Below are 21763 nucleotides of genomic sequence, written 5' to 3'. Positions count from 1 at the left end.
CCCGCCTCGGCCTCCCAAAGTGCTGGGATTACAGGTGTGAGCAACCACGCCTGGCCTAAAATAATTTTTAAAAAAGAACCATAAAGTGGGAGAAACCAGTCCACCCAATTTCAAAATGCAGTATATTGCTATAGCATTCAAGACTGTGTGGTATTGGCAGAGGGACAGGCAAGGGAATCAATGGAACAAAATTGTGAACCCAGAAGTAGACACACATAAATATGTACGACTGATTATTGACAAAGGCACAGAAGCAACTCAGTGGAGGAAGAATAAGCTTCTCAACAAATGGTGCAGGATCAACTGGACTTCCACAGGCAAAAAAGAAAAAAGAAAAAGAACCTGGACACTTAAGTCTCATATTTTATATAATAAAAATCAACTCAAAATGGATAATGAACTTAAATGTAAAACACAAAACTATAAAACTTTTGGAAAAAACATGTAAGAAAATCTAAAATCTAGGGCTAGTCAAAGAGCTTTTACGCTTGACATCAAAAGCAGAATCCTTAAAATGAGAACTTGATAAACTGGACTTCATTAAAATTAAAAACTTTTGCTCTCTGAAAGACCTTACTGAGAGGATGAAAACACAAGCTCAAAGACTAGGAGTCAGTATTTGAAAACTTTTGCAAACTAGTCCTTTGACAAAGGATTAGTATCTGGAATATATAAAGAATTTTGAAAACTCAACAGTAAAAAAAAATCAAATCAGAAAATATGTAATAGACTTGAAGAGACATTTCACCAAAGAGGATATACAGATGGCAAGGCAAATAAACACACGAAAAGATGTTCGAAACCACTAGCCACTAGCGAAAAGCAAATTAAAACCACAGTATCACTACGCACCTATCAGGATGGCTAAAATAAGAAACAGTCACAACACATGGTGGCAAGAGTGTGGAGAAGCTGGATCATTCATATGCTGCTGGTAGGAATGTAAAATGGTACAGTCACTCTGGAAAAGAGTTAGCAGCTTCTTAAAAAAACTAAACATGCAACTACCACATGACCCAGTAACTGTACTCCTGGATGTTTATCCCAGAGGAATGAAAACTTATGTTCACACAAAAACCTGTACGGGAATGTCCATAGCGGCTTAATTTCTAATAGTCAAAAACTAGAAACAATTCAGATGTCCTTCAATAACTGAATAAACACACTATGGTATGCTCACACACAGGGAAACTACTCAGCCATAAGAAAAAATGACCTCCTGATAACATACAACAACTTGGTGAATTACACTCAGCGAAAAAAAGCCAGTCCCCAAAGATTATATACTGTATGATTACACTGATACAATATGTATGAAAATTATGGAAATGGAGAACAGATTGGTGCTGTGGGGTGTATGGTAGCAGGTGGGCATGGCAATGGAAGGGCAACATGAGGGATCCTTGTGGTGATGGGAATGTTCTGCATGTCAAAATCCTGGCTCTGATACTATATTATAGTTTTGCAAGATGTTTCCATTAGGGGAAACTGGGTAAAGGGTATATGGGATCTCTGTACTATTTCTTGCAGCTGCATCTGAATCTGTAATGATCTCAAAATAAAGTTCAATTTTTTTTTTTTTGAGACAGAGTTTCGCTCTTGTTGCCCAGCCTGGAGTGCAATGGCGCCATCTTGGCTCACTGTAACCTCTGCCTCCCAGGTTCAAGCAATTCTCCTGCCTCAGCCTCCCAGGTAGCTGGGATTACAGGTGCCTGCCACCACGCTCGGCTAATTTTTTTTTTTTTTTTAAGATGGAGTCTTGCTCTGTTGCCCAGGCTGGAGTGCAGTGGCGTGATCTCAGCTCACTGACACCTCTGCCTCCTGGGTTCAAGCGATTCTCCTGCCTCAGCCTCCCAAGTAGCTGGGACTACAGGCGTCCGCCACCTTGTCCAGCTAATTTTTTGAGGATACTCTTGATCTCCTGACTTCGTGATCCACCCACTTTGGCTTCCCAAAGTGCTGGGATTACAGACGTGAGCCACCATGCCCGGCCAAATTCAATTTTTAAAAGCCTACTACACATTAATTAATTGACTAAATTTTTAAAATGTGAGGATGCTTAACTTCAGAGTTAAGAATGTACTGGAGAGAATGCACTATCAGTAAGCTTAAAAAAATTCAAAGCAGACCCACAGCAATTTTTTAAAATATTTATTTATTTATTTATTTATTTATTTTTAGACTAGTCAAATGCAGTAGTGAGAAGAGGGAATAAAGTAGAACAAGGCATTTGATCTGTAACCGAACAATCAATTGAGATAACTCACTACCTTTGCACCAGCCATCCACAGCAATTCTTTTTTTTTTTTTTTTTTTTTTTGAGACGGAGTCTCGCTCTAGCCCGGGCTGGAGTGCAGTGGCCGGACCTCAGCTCACTGCAAGCTCCGCCTCCCGGGTTTACGCCATTCTCCTGCCTCAGCCTCCGGAGTAGCTGGGACTACAGGCGCCCACCACCTCGCCCGGCTAGTGTTTTTTGTATTTTTTAGTAGAGACGGGGTTTCACTGTGTTAGCCAGGATGGTCTCGATCTCCTGACCTCGTGATCCGCCCGTCTCGGCCTCCCAAAGTACTGGGATTACACGCTTGAGCCACCGCGCCCGGCCCCACAGCAATTCTTAATCAGCAGAGGTGCTGGAATCCCTACTCTCCCTTCCTGCTCTAGGGATGTTCAGGCAGATTCAGAAATTAACAAGTATGCCCTAAAATGGACAAACGTAATGGAATAATTCTTTAAGAGACTGATCAGGTCACAAATCAAGAATCCAGAATGTCAAATTTCATATTTTCTACCATGAGTCATATTCAAGCACAAGATAGGAGAGTCATCCAATTTTGCAAATCATTTGGGTATAAAGACCTAGACTGTTGTCTCATGCAAACAGATGGTATGGATCAGTTTCCCCACTACTTTCTGTGTATATCAGAGAAGGTGAGAGCACTCAGGTTAGGAAGCAGAGGCACAGGAAAGGCCCGAGGTTCATGATGAAAGCCAGGGAACTGCTGGGTTGCGAAAGTGACCTTACAGAGGTTACAGAGAAACATCACTCTAACCTGACCTCCACCAAGATATAACTCAGAAGCTTGTCTTCAAGGTTATTCTCTGTAAAGTGCCAGAATACTTCCTTTTCCAGCTTACTATCCTGCTTTTCTCATTAAAAAAGTATCCTCTGAGCCCCAACTGTGACATGCTTCCTGCCATGTCCTCTGACTCGGATCATGCTGATCAAATTTAGGCAGCTTGAGGTCCCACAGCTTCAGGTGTCACGCTCATCAACAGTAGCTTCAAGTACAGGAAAACGTTACTATTTATCCCTTAATGACAATGATGAGAATTTTTTTTTTAGGGACTGCTACTATGGGCCATCATTTACATATGCTATTAATTTAATTTCACATTAATTTATTTGAGCTATTTGAAGTATTGCTACCCACATTTATAAATGAGGAAATAGGGTTAGAGAGGGTAGGTGGCTTGCCCAAGCTTATAGAACCAGTACATTTAATAAGTAGGCTTTAAACTGGGATTCACTTGGTTAGTTGGAACGTGCTACACGAAAGTGTGTGTGTTTAAATTAATATGATTATTTGCTGCTGCTTTTAAGTACATATACTTATTATAAAAGATTCAAATATTATGGACAGACAAAATGTGAGATTTTTCTATCCAGCTCCACCCTAACTCTTTTCTCCATACTCTAGTTAATACTTGGTATTCTTTGCCAATATGGTTTTTTTTACTTTGTAGGCCTTTAATGATGAAGTAAAGCTTATTTTTATATTTATTGACCATTTGTATTTCCTTTAGTACCTCTTCATGAGCTCTGCCCATTTTCCTATTCAATTCTCTTTTTCTTATCGATTTAATAAAACCCAGCCAGGTGTGGTGGCTTATGCCTCTAATCCTAACACTTGGGGAGGCCAAGGTGGGAGGACTGCCCAAGCCCAGGAGTTCAAGACTAGCCTGCGCAACATGGAGCGACCCCCATCTCTACAAAAAATTTTTTAAAAAGCCAGGGATGGTGGCACACACCTGTGGTCCCAGCTAGAAGCTCCCACTCCAGAAGCTTAAGTGGGAGGATCACCTGAGCCCAGGGGATTGAGGCTGCACGCAGTGAGCTGTGTTAGCGCCACTGCACACTAGCCTGGGAAACAGAGTGAGACCCTGTCTTAAAAAAATAAAAACACGGCCGGGCGCGGTGGCTCAAGCCTGTAATCCCAGCACTTTGGGAGGCCGAGACGGGCGGATCACAAGGTCAGGAGATCGAGACCATCCTGGCTAACACGGTGAAACCCCGTCTCTACTAAAAAATACAAAAAAATTAGCCGGGCGAGGTGGCAGGCGCCTGTAGTCCCAGCTACTCGGGAGGCTGAGGCAGGAGAATGGCGTGAACCTGGGAGGCGGAGCTTGCAGTGAGCTGAGATCCGGCCACAGCACTCCAGCCTGGGCGGCAGAGCGAGACTCCGTCTCAAAACAAAAACAAAAACCTTTTAAACTCTTTGTATATAAGGAAAATACGCCCTGTGTCACATATGTTGCTAATAATTTTCTCACTTCCTTTGCATCTGTTTATAGAGATTTTGACAAATACAATTTTATGTTTTAATGCCATGAAATTTGTTAATGTTTTATAGGAGGATTTTGAGGTTTTGGTTTTTACATGAATGGGTATATATTATTTCCTTCGATATAGCAAACTATATGGCTCCCTCTCTTTCCATAAACAGACTAACATAAGCATTCTATTCAGACCATAAGAATGAAGCCATGATAGAACGCTCAATGTTTTTTAAGGGAGTCTACCAGTTATTTTATAATCTCAATTTAGGAATTTAAGGGAGTCTACTAATTATTTTAGAATGTCAATTTAGGAACATCTCCTAGATCAGGAAATACACTGAACATAAGTATTCAAATACAGTGGAAAGAATACATGTGCATGACTCAGAGAAATGAAAAAGAAAAAAAAAAGAAAAAGCAGAAAAACGGAACAAGTTGCATGTTCAGAATTCACAAGGGGGAATATTCACACAGATTAACTTGAAAAAAATTTTATTTTGGAGACCAAAAAACCTTTCTCAAAAAGAAAACCAAAACCAAAACCCCTAGACTGTTCCATTTGTGAACTGCCTGAGGAAATGGGGCAAAAGGGTAGAGAAGGTACTATAGGCTACACTCTGGCCCCTGCCCAGCGACAGTACTGGCTTTTCTTAAATCTTTCTTTCCTCTTTTCTCATCACGGCCTCCCTTCATACTCATTTCCATGAGGCTTAACTGGCCCAAAATACACCAGCTAGGGCCCTGGTATCCTCGTGGATGGCTTGGCTGAGGCCGCCCCTCTTTTGTGGGAATGGCTGCCTGCTCTTCCCACCTCCAAGCCAGCTCCCGCCCCACTCTGCTCACCAAGGTCACCAAGGACCTTGTTCCCCAGCCTCAGGGACTCAGTGGCTTACTCAGCCTTTTGGCGGCATTTTGTATTCTTCCTCCCGCTTTGATAAATCTTTGGTCTCTGGTTTTCAGGCTACTGCTCTCTGGTTTTTGACTCACCACAGGCTGTTCTATTTTAATCTCCATCCAGGGTTCCCCTTGCTGGTCTCCTCTGTGCCTGGTCCCCAGCCCACTCCTCATTCTGCAGCCTCTCTTTGGTGATCTCTTTCACTTCCCCTTGGCTGTTCCCCAGGAACCTTAAACTTGATTTAGGTAAAACTCAACTCACTTCCTCCCTGTCCTCTCACTGCCATTTACCCAAAAAGACAATAAAAACCAGGTACACAAATCTGCTCCTTCTGTATTCCCTGGCTCAGTGCAGGGTCCCATTTCCACCCTCTGACCAAGCCAGAAATCTCAATTCATCCTCAGGCCTCCCCATTGTCTTACTCCTCACATCAGCCCCCAACTGCCATTAATTGAAACTCTTTACCTTCCTGTCACACCTTAGCCTCACCTCCCAACTCATCTGTCCATCTCCAGTTCTGGCCTCCTTCATGCATCCACCACACAATAGCCAGAATGACCTTTCGAAAGGGCAAATCTGATGTCACCTGCTTAAAATCCTTCTGTGGGTTGGGCACAGTGGCTTATGCCTGTAATCCCAGCACTTTGGGAGGCTGAGGCGGGCAGATCACCTGAGGTCAGGAGTTTGAGACCAGCCTGGCCAACATGGTGAAACTCCTTCTCTACAAAACATACAAAAATTAGCCTGGCATGGTGGCGAGTGCCTGTAATCCCAGCTACTCGAGAGGCTGAGGCAGGAGAATCGCTTAAACCTGGGAAGTGGAGGTTGCAGTGAGCTGAGATCATGCCACTGCCCTCTAGTGTGGGTGACAGAGTGAGACTCCATCTTAAAAATAAATAAATAATAAATAAATAAATAAAATCCTCCTGTGGTTCCTTACTGCCATTAGGATAAAATCCCAGTGCTGCTGCACCTCTTCCAGACTGCTGCACCATCTAACAGTTGCTTACTCTGCATCCCATACTCTGGTGCTAATGTAAACTAATGCTTTCCAGGCTTTCTGATTTCACAGACCTACTAAAAACAACAAACCTTCAAACTAAGGTCCAACATTGCTCCCTCTATTTTGCCAGCAAAGACATGAAACATTCACAAACCTGGTAGGCTTTTACACATAAATACATAGAAATGACACAATGTCAGTATTATCCTCCCAGAGGAAGGACAGGTGGCACTATATTCAAACCTTGCTTAACAAGAGATATGTTCTGAGAAATGCATCATCAGGCAATTTTGTTATTGTGCGAACATCATAAAGGTACTTCCACAAACCTAGTTGGTATAGCCCACTACACAGGCCTAGGCTATATGGCAATCTATTGCTCCTAGGTTACAAACCTGGACAGCATGTTACCGTATTGTAGGCAATTGTAATACAATGGTAAGTATTTGTGTATCGAAACAGTTAAACACAAAAAACGTACATAAATATATGGTGTTATAGTCTTTTTTTTTTTTTTTTTGTTGAGACGGAGTCTCGCTCTGTCGCCCAGGCTGGAGTGCAGTGGCCAGATCTCAGCTCACTGCAAGCTCCGCCTCCCGGGTTTACGCCATTCTCTCGCCTCAGCCTCCCGAGTAGCTGGGACTACAGGCGCCCCCCATCTCGCCCGGCTAATTTTTTGTATTTTTTTAGTAGAGATGGGGTTTCACCGTGTTAGCCAGGATGGTCTCGATCTCCTGACCTCGTGATCCGCCCATCTCGGCCTCCCAAAGTGCTGGGATTACAGGCTTGAGCCACCGCGCCCGGCCGGTGTTATAGTCTTATGGGACCATTGTTGTATATATGGTCTTTCATTGATTGAATTTATTATGGGTACATGACTATGTATGAAAATATATTTTTCTTATCTTTTTTTTTTGAGATGGAGTTTCGCTCTTGTTGCCCAGGCTGGCGTGCAATGGTGCAATCTTGGCTCACTATAACCTCTGCCTCCCAGGTTCAAGCAATTCTCCTGCCTCAGCCTCTAGAGTAGCTGGGATTATGGGCATGCGCCACGATCCACCTGCCTCGGCCTGTTTTTTTTTTTTTGAGACAGAGTTTCGCTCTTGTTGCCCAGGCTAGAGTGAAATGGCGTGCATTCTCGGCTCACTGCAACCTCCACCTACCGGCTTAATATTTTTCTAATGCAAACAAATTACAACATAAAATGTTACTTTAATATATTACATTGTATCTAATTTTTTTTTTTTAAGACGGAGTCTTGCTCTGTTGCCCAGGCTGTTGGAGTGCAGTGCTGTGATATTGGCTCACTTCAACTTCCGCCTCCTGGGTTCAAGCAATTCTCGGCCTCGGTCTCTCGATTATAGGCGCCGACCACCACGCCTGGCTAATTTTTGTACTTTCAGTAGAGACGGGGTTTCATCATGTTGGCCAGGCTGGTCTTGAACTCCTGACTTCGTGATCCACCTGCCTTGGCCTCCCAAAGTGCTGGGATTACAGGTATAAGCCACCACACTGAGCCTGTATCTAATTTTTTATATGGGGTCTTGCTATGTCGCTCAGGCTGGTCTTGAACTCCTGGGTTCAAGTGATCCTCCTGCCTCAGCCTCCTGAGTAGCTGGGACTAGAAATGCATGTCACATTGCCCAGCTAATTATTTTCTTGATACGCGACTGTCAGTTTGGTGATCTCTATGAATGGATCATCAAGGGTCCAGCTTGTTTTGAAATACAAACATTACTAAAAATTCAGTTTCATTTGAATATATTGATAATGGAGACAAAATGAGGTTATTTCACTTACTTTCGGACTTCTGGATAAGCTAAGCTAAGCTAAGGAATGGCAGTTTCGTTTCCCAGAAGGTCCTGAACACCCTGGTGATGATTTGGCTCCTGACAGCGTACAATACTTACTGCTCAAAGGCTTCACTCTCAAGGCTGGGCAGCTTGGCAGCCTGAGCTCTAAAGGGTTAGGGGAGAGGGGTCGCATCTGTACACAGGCTTCGAACCTCTACTCTTAGGATTTTGAATATGCTGCTTTCAGAGGAACATGAGACGAACAGACAGACACACTCACTCACACACATACACACACCCCTGCCCCTCATGTTCTCCTTGCCCTGGTGCATCTGTGAACGAGCCAGTTTATACACATTGCCTGATGCTTCTGGAAAGCTGGCAACAAATCTTCCTTATCATTTACTATTTTATCCCAGTGCCTTGCATACGGCCTAGGGTTTAGCATTTGTTAAGTAAATTAATAAGCAGATGCTCCAGGAGGAGAAGAGTGCTGAGTTCCAGTCAAGGCTCTGCCTCTCACCAGCTGGGTGACTGGGGGTAGAAGTTGAGTTTCTAGTTATCCTAGATTGACCTAAAAAATTCTCATTAATTTAACACCTGCTATGTTTTGGAATAATTTTTCAATTTAAAAATACTACCTTGTGTTTCTTCATGCTAATAATTAATTTCTGAATAGTGCTTTATAATTCACAATAACCCTGAAGGGTAAAGAGCCAGAGAAAAGGAGGATGGAGACAGACGTCATATTAATGATTTTGGTCCAAATCTTAAAAACAATGGGAAGCCACCCAAGGGGATTTTAAGCACGATGACTTGATAAGATCTCTACAACATACAGACTGCAGAACTAATCAAACGGGGGAGGAGGGGGTAACAAGCGGGTAAGTGAAGACCTGCTGGACAATGGTCTAAAGGGGACAACTGCTAGTGGTCTACAAAAGAGATAATGGACTCAGGTGGTACTGAGGAAGATGGAGGAAATTGGCAGGAGTCAAAAGATATTTAGAAGACAAAAAAAACCAACAGACCTGGTTGATGAGTCAGATGAAGGAGAATGGAGCAGATCAAAATGTCCAGGAAGACTTCCTAGACTTCTTATTTGTATAACTGGATAGATCTTGGTGCTCTCCAACAGGAGGGAACACAGGGCAAATACCCAGTTTGGTGGGAAGGGCAAGAAGTTAGGTTCACACATGTTGGGTTTGAGATACTTTTGAGATAACCAAGTGGAGATGCAGAGTATATGTTGGTTACACTGGTCTGGAGCTTGGAAGTCCTGACTGTGATTTGTCTGAGTCTTCAGAAAAGCCATGTCCTTAAATCACTACACTGTAGTTGAGAGAGGTTAAAATTGTCAACAAATAGAGTCAGGATTGAACTCTGGTCTTCTGGGCATACAGTTCACGTTGTCTCCACTCTACTACCTTGCTCTACAGAGCATTCCTAAAAGTTCTTCCTGATCCCAGTCACAAAGGGCCGAAAATCAAGACATGAAACTGAAGACCTATGTAAAATCCCCAACCATTTAACACTGTAAATGAACTTAAAAAAAAAACTCCAACTAAATAAAAAACAAGTCATTTGTCTTTTCTAAATTAGAATAGTAAGCTGAAAGGAACTGAAGAAAAGTAGCACTGGAGAGAGGAGGCAGTGCCTATAAATGGGTTTTCATGGAATGCCTTCTTTCTGTATGTGTACAAAGTTTTTACTTTTCTTAACTAAATTCAGCGACTATCAGACATACTCATGTTGAAAAAATAAAAAACATTTTCTAAAGCCAAATACAAATGACCTTTTAGATTATTTAATGCTTTGGTTTTCATTGTCACCACTGTTTCCTACTTGATAATGGGACACTGACCACCTAGCTGTCACTTGCTTTCAGCTTCCATCACAGAGCACATGTGGGCTGATCCGTAAGCAAGTCACTCATCCTTTTGGAGGTGCAGAAGAATGGGGCACATACAATTATGTTATATTTTGACAACCTAAGTTCCTCCTTCATTTTCAGTATAAGTATAGGACACCAAAACAGCTTTCGGAAATTGTTGATTCCGTTTTTAAAGATAATAGCTGTTCTAAGACACTAAACACCACTTACACTATCGGTTTCAAGGGCACAAAAAGGGTCCTCTGAAGTCCTCGATTTTATTTAAGTGAAGCATAAATGAATATTGTAATGCAAAGGACAATCAGTAAGAGTAGAAGTATTACCCACAAGCAAGTAGTTTTGACCATTTACCAGGATGAAAAGCTGCTTTTTCAATTACTATTATTAATAATTAATATTGGAGGGCCCATGAAGCAAACCTGAATGAGGCTGGTCATTCAAATTTTAATATATTTTAAAACTGTATTTTGAAAATAGCAAATGCATCTTATTTAGTTGTGATAATGGATTGGCATTTTTTTCTTAACATTTCCTTAGTCAACCTTCTTCCATAGTAATTAGAAAAGAGAGGGGCAAAAACTAACAGCATTTATTTTCATGTTAAAAAGCATTGGATTTGTAAAATACTACTGTTTTCAATTATATTTTCCCTATGTTTACACTTAGTTTTTAGTTTCCAAATGTAAGTTGGGGTCATAAGGAGGCAATTCAGGGACATCTTAGGTGTCAAACAGAAGTAGATCAGAGATTTATGGCTAATAAAGAGTTCGTATTAAAGTAATAATTCTAAAGGCATTATGCTACAATCAACCTGAAGGAAACTTACAAATGATTACACACAGCAAAATTAAAAAACTAATCTGGGCTGAGGACAGTGGCTCACCCCTGTAATCTTAGCACTTTGAGAGGCCAAGGTGGGCAGATCACTTGAGCCCTGGAGACCAGCCTGCACAACATGATGAGACCCTGTCTCTATAAAAAGAAAATTAGCTGAATGTGGTGGCATGTACCCATGGTCCCAGCTACTAGGGGGCTGAAGTGGGAAGACTGCTTGAGCCAGGAAGGTTGAGGCTGCTGTGAGCCATGGTCGTGCCACTGCACTCTAACCTGGATGAAGGAGTAAGACCCTGTCTCAAAACAACAACAACAAAAAACTAATCTGCTTCTAGTAATCCACCAGAATAGAGATTGCCTTCGTTTTTCATATGCCATAAGATGATTTGTAAAATTAATCTGAAGAAAATATAATCACCTAATTGTGTAGTTCAGGGTATATAACACAGTTTCAAATGTGTTTAACTCAAAGTCTTAATAACATATTTCAATATTTTAGAGCAGGGCTTCTCAAACTTTTTGGTGTTGGGATCCCTTAATGGTCTTAAAAATTATTAAGAAAACGAATTATATGTTTATATGGATTTTAACTATTGACATTTACCATATTAGAAATTAAAATGGTGAAATTTTAGAAATATTTAATTCAATTAAAAACAACCCATTACATGTTAAAGTACAGAACATTTTTATGAAAAAATAATTATATTTTCTAAAACAACAAAGTGGTGTCTTTTTATATTTTTGCAATTTCTCTTTAACAGAAGACAACCGGATTTTGCTTTTACTCCTCAATTAACTCTGTTTTGGTTGAGTAGTGAAGAAAATCCAGCCTCACCCACCTATGTAGTTGGAAAAAGGAGTATTTTAATAGCCTTTTCAGGTAATAGTCTTCTTTTCTATTATACCAAAACTTGACAAGTGGTACTTTCTTAAAAGTTGGTTGTGTAATGTAAAACTACATAACTGAATTAACTTTTCCTACTCTATTATAGTAATATTCATTGGTCTATCCACTTTCAATGGATCATTTACTCATTCATGATTTTTAACATCATCCGTTGATCATTTGGAAAACATTGGCTCACTGAATTAAGCAGATCTTCTCAGTGTCAACGCTGAGAAGTCTGCAGACCACACTTAGACAAGTGCCGTTCAGAATCACTTTGGGACTCAGAGAACCTAATGACTCTCCCGGTGCCGGAGAACATGCACACTTTAAAATCATTCCAGAGTAGAGGATTCTGACGCTTACTCTGCTTGGTGCAGAACTTAGCGAGTGCGCCCTATTTAAGAGAATAGTATGGCCGGGCACGGTGGCTCACGCCTGTAATCCCAGCGCTTTGGGAGGCCGAGGCGGGTGGGTCACGAGGTCAGAAGATAGAGACCATCCTGGCTAACACAGTGAAACCCTGGCTAACACAGTGAAACCCGTCTCTACTAAAAATACAAAAAAATTAGCCAGGCATGGTGGCAGGCGCCTGTAGTCCCAGCTACTTGGGAGGCTGAGGCTGGAGAATGGTGTGAATCTGGAAGGCGGAGCTTGCAGTGAGCCAGTGAGCCGAGATCGCGCCACTGCACTCCAGCCTGGGGACAGAGTGACACTCCGTCTCAAAAAAAAAAAAAAAAGTACACTAAAATATCTTACAAAAGTAAAAATGTAGTTTCCCTTAGTACTTGGCCAGATACATAAAAGCGTTTTTCAAATTCCTATCTTTGAACACTGAACTTTCTTAAAGTGACACTCAAAGGCATGTGATGCATACCTCAAGCATGTGAACTGGGGGTTATGAGTTTGAGCATAAATAGGAGCCACCAAGTTGGCTTCTAAAACGGATCTATATGTCTTGTGCTGCCAACTCCTTGTAAGGTTCTGGGACTACTGATTCCATATCTTTTTATTTTTATTAATTTTTTTTTTTTTGAGGCGGAGTCTCGCTCTGTCGCCAGGGCTGGAGTGCAGTGGCCAGATCTCAGCTCACTGCAAGCTCCGCCTCCCGGGTTTATGCCATTCTCCTGCCTCAGCCTCCCGAGTAGCCGGGACTACAGGTGCCCGCCACCTCGCCCGGCTAGTTTTTTTTGTATTTTTAGTAGAGACGGGGTTTCACCGTGTTAGCCAGGATGGTCTCGATCTCCTGACCTCGTGATCCGCCCGTCTCGGCCTCCCAAAGTGCTGGGATTACAGGCTTGAGCCACCGCGCCCGGCCCTGATTCCATATCTTAATGGCTCTATCAGCATTGTAAAAATACTGAATCTTATTTACTATCAATTCAAAGTAATATTTTAATTGTCTAACAGTTTAATTTGCTAGTTCAAATTATAACCTACTTCAGCATAAAGAAGATTTTAGAAATATTCTTGGTCTAATGCTTAGCATGCTTACATTTTTTTTTCTTCAGGGAAATAAAAACGTTCAATTCCCTTTTAGGTTTTCAGGTCATGTTCAGAGAGCCAAAGAGCATTCGAAAATAGGAAAAGTGATGATAAATGACCTTTGTCAGGTGCATTTGGCATTTTATGGTAAAAAAAATTACCAGTAAACCAGTTGTTTCAATCTTTCTTTCCTGTGCAGGCTGGTGCCACGGGGCTTGCCCAGCTTTTCCAAGTTCCTGCAGGGAAAGGTGAGTGGGGCTACGGATGAAGCACCAAGAAACAGTAAGAGCTGGCAGGACAGTCCCCACCTCTAAAGCTGCTGATCCCAGGCCGATGATACAGATGAGCTTTAGGTATTTCCTTCTCTATTTTGGTAAGTCTCAAATTGAGGAAAGCACATCCACTTACTCAGGGGCATGCTGTGGGTACTTGAAATCACAAGATTACAAGGTATATCTCTTTATAGGGTTGGGGTGAATACATTTTCTTTTCTAATACAGATGGGGGGTCTATGTTACCCAGGTTGGTCTTGAACTCTTGGCTTCAAGCAATCCTCCAGCCTTGGCCTCCCAAAGTGCTGGGATTACAGGCGTGAGTGAGCCACTTTGCTTGGCCATGAACACATTTTTGTATTATTTTATATTGTCTTACAAAAGTGCAGAGTTTGGAGGTTACTATAAAGTTCATACAAAAGTTTAAGACAAAAAAGCAGGTGTTACTGTGGCAGCTTTTATTCTATAACTTAAAACATGATTAGTGTTTATTCTCTGCTGCTACGTTGCTGAGCATCAACGTATTTACATCCCCTTTGAAGAGAAGCTTTAAAACTGGCAAGTATGCACTTGGACTGTATGACACAGTTTTAGGGGTGTAGACTACACTCCACTGTAGACTACTCCACTGTTGACTCTCAGTGGCACTGGCATATCACTTCTTGCACTTATGATTGCTTCAATAACTGGCCAATTCTTTGTCTAGCAAATAAACTACAAGTTTATTAAATGAGAAATGCCCAGTTTAAAAGGATGTCCTATTAGTGGTAAATTACTATGCTCTTAAATATTGCCTTCTTGTCCAGGAGCGGTGGCTCACCCCTGTAATCCCAGCACTTTGGGAGGCCGAGGCGGGAGGACTGCTTGAGCCCAGGATTTCAAGACCGCCTTGGGCAACATGGCAAGACCCCTGTCTCTTATTAAAAAGAAAAAATAAAGAAAAGAATGACCTTTTTTTTTTTTTTTTTTTGAGACGGAGTCTCGCTCTGTCGCCCAGGCTGGGGTACAGTGGCCGGATCTCCGCTCACTGCAAGCTCCGCCTCCCGGGTTCACGTCATTCTCCTGCCTCAGCCTCCCGAGTAGCTGGGACTACAGGCGCCCGCCACCTCGCCCGGCTAGTTTTTTGTATTTTTTAGTAGAGACGGGGTTTCACCGGTTAGCCAGGATGGTCTTGATCTCCTGACCTCGTGATCCGCCCGTCTCGGCCTCCCAAAGTGCTGGGATTACAGGCTTGAGCCTCCGCGCCCGGCCAAGAATGACCTTTTAACAGTTTGAAAACATCCTGGATACACACCAAGATCATTCAGAATGCAGTGGAATTTACCTTACCAATTTGTAATTTTGGTTTGTGATAAATCAGACAAATGAGAATTAAAATGGCATAGTCCCAATTCTGTATTAAACTTTCAGGGTACTCCCACACTAAAACGCTAGTGGTGTGTACAACTAGCACTGGCGCTCCAGCGGAGCTCGGCATAGATTTACATTAGCAAGGCCACGGCAGCACGTTTAAGTAATCCCAGAGCCCTCCCCCACCCCCGGAGTTTTGATAATTCTGACCTTCTCTATGCTTTTATGCTTTATTTTACTAAAACAATACCCTGAGAAAATGAATAGAATCGATGCTCACAAACTCAGTGGGCCCATTGTATGATGAAAGAGCTAATGAACAATGCAGCTGGGGGAGGCGGGGAGCGAGAGCCGGGTTATATCCCCAAGGCATAATTAGGAGTTCACGTATTCGGGTGGAAGTTCCTGCAGTAAAAGGCGTAGCTGCAGCTTCTCCTGGCCCAGGCCCTCGCCTACTCTGCTAACCTCGCTTCTTTATTGCCTCTTTTACTACCAGCTAAAAGCGGCAAAACCCAGCTTCCTTTGCAGCTTCTGGCTAAACAGTTCTCTCTTGCGGCTTTGTTTAAACAAGAACGGTTTAGGGGTTTCGCTACACCGAGAAAACGACGCCGGCACCGGGAAGCAGCCTCCTCGCCTCGGGGTCCGGTCGGGGCGTGAGGGCCGCGAGGGTCCCACGCCCCGAGGCTAAGCAGCCGAAACCACAGCGCGCTCGGGGCCAACCCGGGCTGTATCGCAGGCGCAGATCGCACGTCGGGCGGAAGCTCGAAGCCGCCGGCTCAACGCGCTCAGCACCCGGGACTGGGCCCGGCCTGCAGCCGCAGGGAGCGGGCGACAGGGGCGGCGCCACAGAAGCCGACGCGTCCCCAGCCCGCCTGAGCGCGCAGCAAGAGCCACCTCACCCCACCCGCCCCGCGGGGCAGGGGCCTGGCCAGGGGCGGGGCCGGGGGCGCGGCGCCGGGGCCCTCTGGCCCCCTCCGGTCTCGCCGGCCCCGCCCCCGTCCCCGTCCCTGTCCCCGTCCCCGAGGGGCTGAGGGGGAGGGAGGGGCGACGCACTCCGGCCGCGTTGCACGCTCGCCGCTTCTCTCAGTCCCGCGTGCGCGCGCGCGCTCGCCGCAAGTCCCGCGGAGTTTAACACAATGCCGACGCCTACGCCGTGCGCAACGCCCCGGCCGGCGAAACAGCCCCAACGCCGGGGGCGGGGGTGGCCCAGCCAGGGAGAGGGGATGAGCGCGCGCGAGAGCCGGAGACAGCGCGAGACCCGAGGAGGCCGGAAGCGCGCGTGCGCGCCCCCGCCCGTGAGCGGGAGGCGGAGCCGCAGCAGTAGCGGCAGCAGCTGTAGGAGCCGCTGCAGCTGGGAGAAGCGCCAGAGAGGCCGGGCCTGCTCCGGTCGGACCGGATCCCTCCCTTCCCCCTCCCTCCTCCCTCCCCTCCCCCAAACCCACTTCCGCAGCTTGCGGCCTTGCCGCCGAAGCAGCAGCGGCGGCAGCAGCAGGAGGCGGCGGCGAGGCGTCGAAAGGATTACGCACCTGACGGGCCCGCCTCCGAGGGCTCCAGCGCGGGACGCTCACCGGTCGCCGCCGCCCAGGGCGCACTTCGCGGTGGCGGTGGGAAGGGAGGGACCGGCCACGGGGAACGGAACGCGAATCGCCCCCCTCCCCTTCCTCCCTCCCTCCGATCCGCCGCCCGCCCTCTCGGCTTCCGTCCCCTCCCCCTCCCGCAAAACCCCGGATGGAGCCGCTGCCGACTCGCCGCCGCCTGGCTCCGGGGGATGGTTTTGTCAAGCGGCCAGAGCCCCGGCGCCAGGCGCAGCCGCCACCGCCCCCGCGAGGCGCCCCTGCCCTCGCTTCCCAGAACCGGTCCCCGAGTGGCCTGGGCCCTCCGCCTGCCTGCACCCGGAGCCCTGGGACGAGGGTCATTCGTCGTCTTTGTTGCCACTGCCGCTGCCGGAACCGTTTGCGAGCTCCGGTGGCCCCCGCCCCCCCCCCCGCCTTCCCGGACCCTGGGCTAGGGGTGGCACGTGGGCACCGGCCCCGGGAGGCGGAGGCGGTGCGCGCTTACCTGTCGCCGGTGCTGCTGCGGCGGGGGGTGTGGAGGAGGCGCTGCTGGGCAGCCTCGGCCGTGCTGTCCTCCCCGCCGCCGCCGCCGCCTCTGCCTCTCTCTGCTGCTGCTGCTGCTGCTGCTGCCGCCGCGGTCGGTGTCTCCGGCGCGGCGGCGGCGGCGGCGGCGGGGCTTTTCCTGTCCGGTTACGTTAAGGTCACATGACCGAGAGAGCGGAGAGACTTGTGCAAAGAGGCTGCGAGCGGCTCCCGCCGGGGGGGAGAGGCGGCGAGAGAGCAGTGGCGGCAAGAGCCCCCTCCGCCCCCCCCAGCCGCTCCCCTCCCCCCGCCCGCCTCCGCCTCCTGCTGCTCTGCCGCCGCCGCCGCCGCCTGCAGCACTCCACTGCCGCTCCCACCCAGGCTCCGCGCTCTGCTCCAGCCAAACTTCTGCAGACCATGTGCAGCCGAGGCGAGGAAACTTCTCTCCACCTATTGGGGCTGGAGGCCTGAGTCACAAGCCCCTTGTTTACATAAAGTGTTTAGGTAGGACCAGTCCTTGAGATGCTCCGGGTAGAGATGGAGAGCCACTGCTCGTATCCTTCTGCCGGCTTCTGCTTGAGATCTTTTGGCCTTTACGCTTGTCCCTTGACTTTCCGTGTTTGTTTTAAACCGGGGAGATACTGTAAACCAGTATCTTTCTGTCACCAATGGTAACTGAAAGTCATGCTGAAGTAGATGCCTGTACTGTGCACAGAGGTAGAGGTGCTTCCTTTTCCTTGCAGATTAGTTGAGCGACGTCAGATGTTTCTGTTAGGGTTGAATTTGATGGTTGTTTCAGCAACTGGATTTTCCTTTTTGAAGTTTTGGCCCCCCAAAAATGAAAGTCTGCAACGCATGTTTGTTAACAATTTATTCTCCTGTTAGGTTTTGGTCTTTGAGGTATGGATTCCGGTGTTGGCTATTCTGTTAGATTTAGAGGTGTGGAAAATCTTTTAACGGGGAGATCCTGAAACATGGCAGAGAAGTTAGAATTTCCTGGTCATTTTTAACATTTTAAAATTTACTTTTGGTTGTTGCCATTTTTCTAGAATTCGTGTGTTTTTGGGGGAAATGCAGTTTAGTTCTTTAAGGATTGGAATTTAATGATATCTTTACACATCTAGGATTTTTTGAGATTTAGAAAGGATATGGCTGTATTCTTAAGGAAGTGGAGGCAGCAGTTTCTCGGATACTCTGGTTTCAAGTCATGTTAACCTGATTATGATGTCTAACCCATGTTGGTTTACACAGTCTGACCACCAACACAATGCCTGGCACATAGTTTAAATCACTTAAGGCAAGCTTACCATCTTAAGACAATTTAATACATAGAAGTGTCCCTCCTAAAAATCTTTTATTTAGCAATCTAGTTATACCTGCAGGTACTGATGACTAATTCCTTCTTTGAAGACAAAATAAGCAGCTGTGTAGCTTCAGTGGCTCTCAGATGGATAATAGATTCAGTGTACACTTGCCTTGAACTTTACTGTTTTTTGATCAGCTAGATAAGTGACTTTAGTGAGTAAATGTCTGCCTCCAAAACCAAATTCTGATCTAAGTATTCTACTGCACCTCTGTCACTGGAACATCAAAGTTGGCCTTCAGACTGGCATGTTCCTTGGATTGGCTTGAGTATTGAGGTCCGTCTCATCTTATTAGGAAACTAAAATGATGTTGATTATTTTGTAGAGAATCATAGAGATCTGTAGGTTCTTAATTCTTTTGGACTTTCATTCTGAAATTTTTCAACCTTATGGTGTTGGTGGAGTGCTCATGTGAAAAGTGATACTGATTTAAGAAAAAATAAAAGAAAAAGTGGGCAAAACTAATGCTAAACTTGATACCATTGGGCAGAAATTTGCCTGTGTGTGTAGAGTAATTGGTCTTGAGTCAAAGTAACTATGCTTATTTTTGAGATCACTGAATATTTCCTAGCGCTACACTCTATATAGGCTTATAGAAAGAAACCCAGGGGTAAGCCCAGGAACTGAATATCAGTCCTAAAGAAAGCCTATCAAGTGCATCCTATTCTCTTCAAGAGCTGCTACTCGAATTTAGGACTGGACTGGTTTGCTGCTCGTTCTCTTGAGGCATAGGCAGCCACACTTGAATTTTGCCAAGTATGCAGATAATTCCAACTTGTAGTCAGGATCATCAAGTAATAGCGTTATAAAGAGAGCTATACAGACTATATTTTCTACAACTTGTTGAAATAGTTGGATATATTTATATGGATACATATATTTGCAAGGGTTGAGGAGAAAACAGCCCTGGCACGTAAGAGCTAGTTAGTGTATTTCAGGATAGGGCCAAGGGAAGCTTTCAGTTCTCTACTAAGTCTCATTGTGGGAAAGTCACAAATGTCCCTAGTACAGCAATAAGAAAAATAAAAAGGCTGAGCGTGGTGGCTCACACCTGTAATCCCAGTACTTTCAGAAAAATGTCTTGAGCCCAGGAGTTGCAGGTCGGCCAGGACAATATAAGGAAATCCCATGTATTAGAAAAAATGAATTAGCCACGCATGGTGGTGTGGGCCTGTAATCTCAGCTTGGGAGGCTGAGGTGGCAGGATCGCATTCAGTCCAGGAGTTCGAGGCTGCAGTGAGCCATGATCGCATCACTGCACCCTAGTCTGGGCAACAGAGTGCGATCCTATCTCTAAAAAGGAAAAAAAGTTAAATCACTGTTTGATTATGTGCCAATTTATTTTGGTATTTTGAGAATCTGGTAAATTAGGAATTCAGAAATAGTTTTTTAACACTTTTTACTTCAATGAAAATCACAGTGCAAGCAATCTGAGTGGATTCATCAAAAGATTGCATGAATATTCTGCAGAGTCTGGTGTTGCTGAAAGTTTTGATTTGTGTTCTGCTGAGACACAACCATAAAAATATGCACTTGCTTGTATTCTGAAGAGAATAGTTCCAATGAGACTTGGACAATGAGCAGAAAACTTTTTTTTTTTTTTGAGATAGAGTCTCATTCTGTCGCCCAAACTGGAGTACAGTGGCTCGATATCGACTCACTGCAACGTCTGCCTCCTGGTTTCAAGCGATTCTCATGCCTCAGCCTCCCGAGTAGCTGGGACTACAGGTGCCCGCCACTATGCCCGTCCAATGTTTTGTTTTGTTTTTTTTTTTAAGTAAAGACGGGGTTTCGCAATGTTGGCCAGGTTGGTCTTGATCTCCTGACCTTGTGATCCACCCTCCTCAGCCTCCCAAAGTACTGGGATTACAGGTGTGAGCCATTGTGCCCAGCCCAGAAAACAATTTAATAGTAGTAGATCTCTTGTGTTTGTGAGTGTGTGTGTGCTTAGGTTGAAGATGGAATTTCCTTTAACATTGATTTAAAAAAAAAAATAATAGTAGGAAAAAATAAATGCGGTTTTGAGTCCAAAGCAGCATTTTTCACTAATTTTGTGAAGGAAGTCCTGTTGAGTAATTTCTTAAATTAGGAGAATGACATACTTTTACATGTTAGACATTAAACTCTAGGGCAGATAGCCATGCCCTGTGTGTTGTGTATCAAGCTTAGTGTATACATCAGAAAAGATGTATTGTGAGAGTGTCTTACATTTCGTTGGTTTGGTCATAAAGTTTATAGAAAATGCTTGTTTATAGTTGGTTGTTATTGAGACCAGAGTCCCTGAAGGAACTCCCTATGCTTTAGGGAGCTTTTTGTTTTAAACCTACTGATTAGACTTGTGGGTTTTAATGTTTTCAGCTGTAGTTGTAAGAAACACATTTTAAATTGTACCTAGTATACACATACATGTAAAACAAAAAATTTTAAGGAAATAGTATTTGTATTAAGAGTGATATACTCTACTATCTTCTATTTCATTTTTTTAAAGTTGATATTGCTGCCTTAAATTGATTTTTTTCAACCACTAACGAGTCAGGACCCACTATTTAAAAAATACTGGTATATTCTCTTACTGTTACAAATTAACCCAAAACTTAGTGGTTTAAAACAATAAACTTGTGTTTATCTCATGTAGTTTCTGTGGGTCAGGAATCTGGGAGTAGCTTAGTTAGGTGGTTCTGGGTCAGAGTTTTTCATGAGGTTCCAAGGTGGCTCTCGCTTGGCAAGTCAGCTATGGCTGACCATGGAAGTTCTTCATTGGACTGCTTGAGTGTCCTCACATGGCGGAGGCTAGCTACCCCCAGAGTAGGTGACTCAAGCAAGAACAGAGAGGAGGCCACACACTATCACTTCTGCCATGTTCTATTTTTTTTTTTTTTTTTTTTGAGACGGAGTCTGGCTCTGTCGCCCAGGCTGGAGTGCAGTGGCCGGATCTCAGCTCACTGCAAGCTCCGCCTCCCGGGTTTACGCCATTCTCCTGCCTTCGCCTCCTAAGTAGCTGGGACTACAGGCGCCCGCCTCCTCGCCCGGCTAGTTTTTTGTATTCTTCAGTAGAGACGGGGTTTCACCGTATTAGCCAGGATGGTCTGGATCTTCTGACCTTGTGATCCGCCCGTCTCGGCCTCCCAAAGTGCTGGGATTACAGGCTTGAGCCACCGCGCCCGGCCGCCATGTTCTGTTAAAAACAAGTCACTAAGTCCAGCCCAAACTCAAGGGACAAGTATCAAAGAATTATGGACATATTTTAATAGGTGCCACATTTATATGTTTTTCCACTTTATATTTTATGTATTTATTTAGAGATGGAGTCTTGCTGTGTCGCCCAGGCCGGAGTGCAGTGGCGTGATCGCAG

At 44.9% G+C, this 21763-nt stretch overlaps 2 protein-coding genes across 4 annotated transcripts in view; one reads left to right on the top strand and one right to left on the bottom strand.

Moving 5' to 3' along the window:
• Positions 1–17263, bottom strand: part of ZBTB2 (zinc finger and BTB domain containing 2) — a 32009-nt gene extending 14746 nt beyond the window's left edge. The window contains exon 1 of one of the 3 annotated variants that reach the window (XM_033235057.1): positions 17031–17263. The gene's annotated coding sequence lies outside the window, so the exon portion shown is untranslated. Of the gene's footprint in view, positions 1–5544; positions 6046–16498; positions 16625–17030 lie in introns of those variants that run through there. The other 2 variants (XM_033235058.1, XM_033235059.1) reach the window with 2 other exon arrangements.
• LOC117097382 (translation initiation factor IF-2-like) lies at positions 16109–19692 on the top strand. The gene has a single exon (XM_033235246.1). It carries the CDS (start codon positions 16109–16111, stop codon positions 17222–17224), a length of 1116 nt encoding a protein of 371 aa, XP_033091137.1. The 3' UTR covers positions 17225–19692.
• The last annotated feature ends 2071 nt before the right edge of the window (positions 19693–21763 follow it).

The sequence above is a fragment of the Trachypithecus francoisi genome, unplaced genomic scaffold (assembly GCF_009764315.1).
Source record: "Trachypithecus francoisi isolate TF-2019V2 unplaced genomic scaffold, Tfra_2.0 Lachesis_group15, whole genome shotgun sequence".
NCBI classification, from domain to species: domain Eukaryota; kingdom Metazoa; phylum Chordata; class Mammalia; order Primates; family Cercopithecidae; genus Trachypithecus; species Trachypithecus francoisi.
This window is presented reverse-complemented; position numbering and strand designations above follow the sequence as displayed.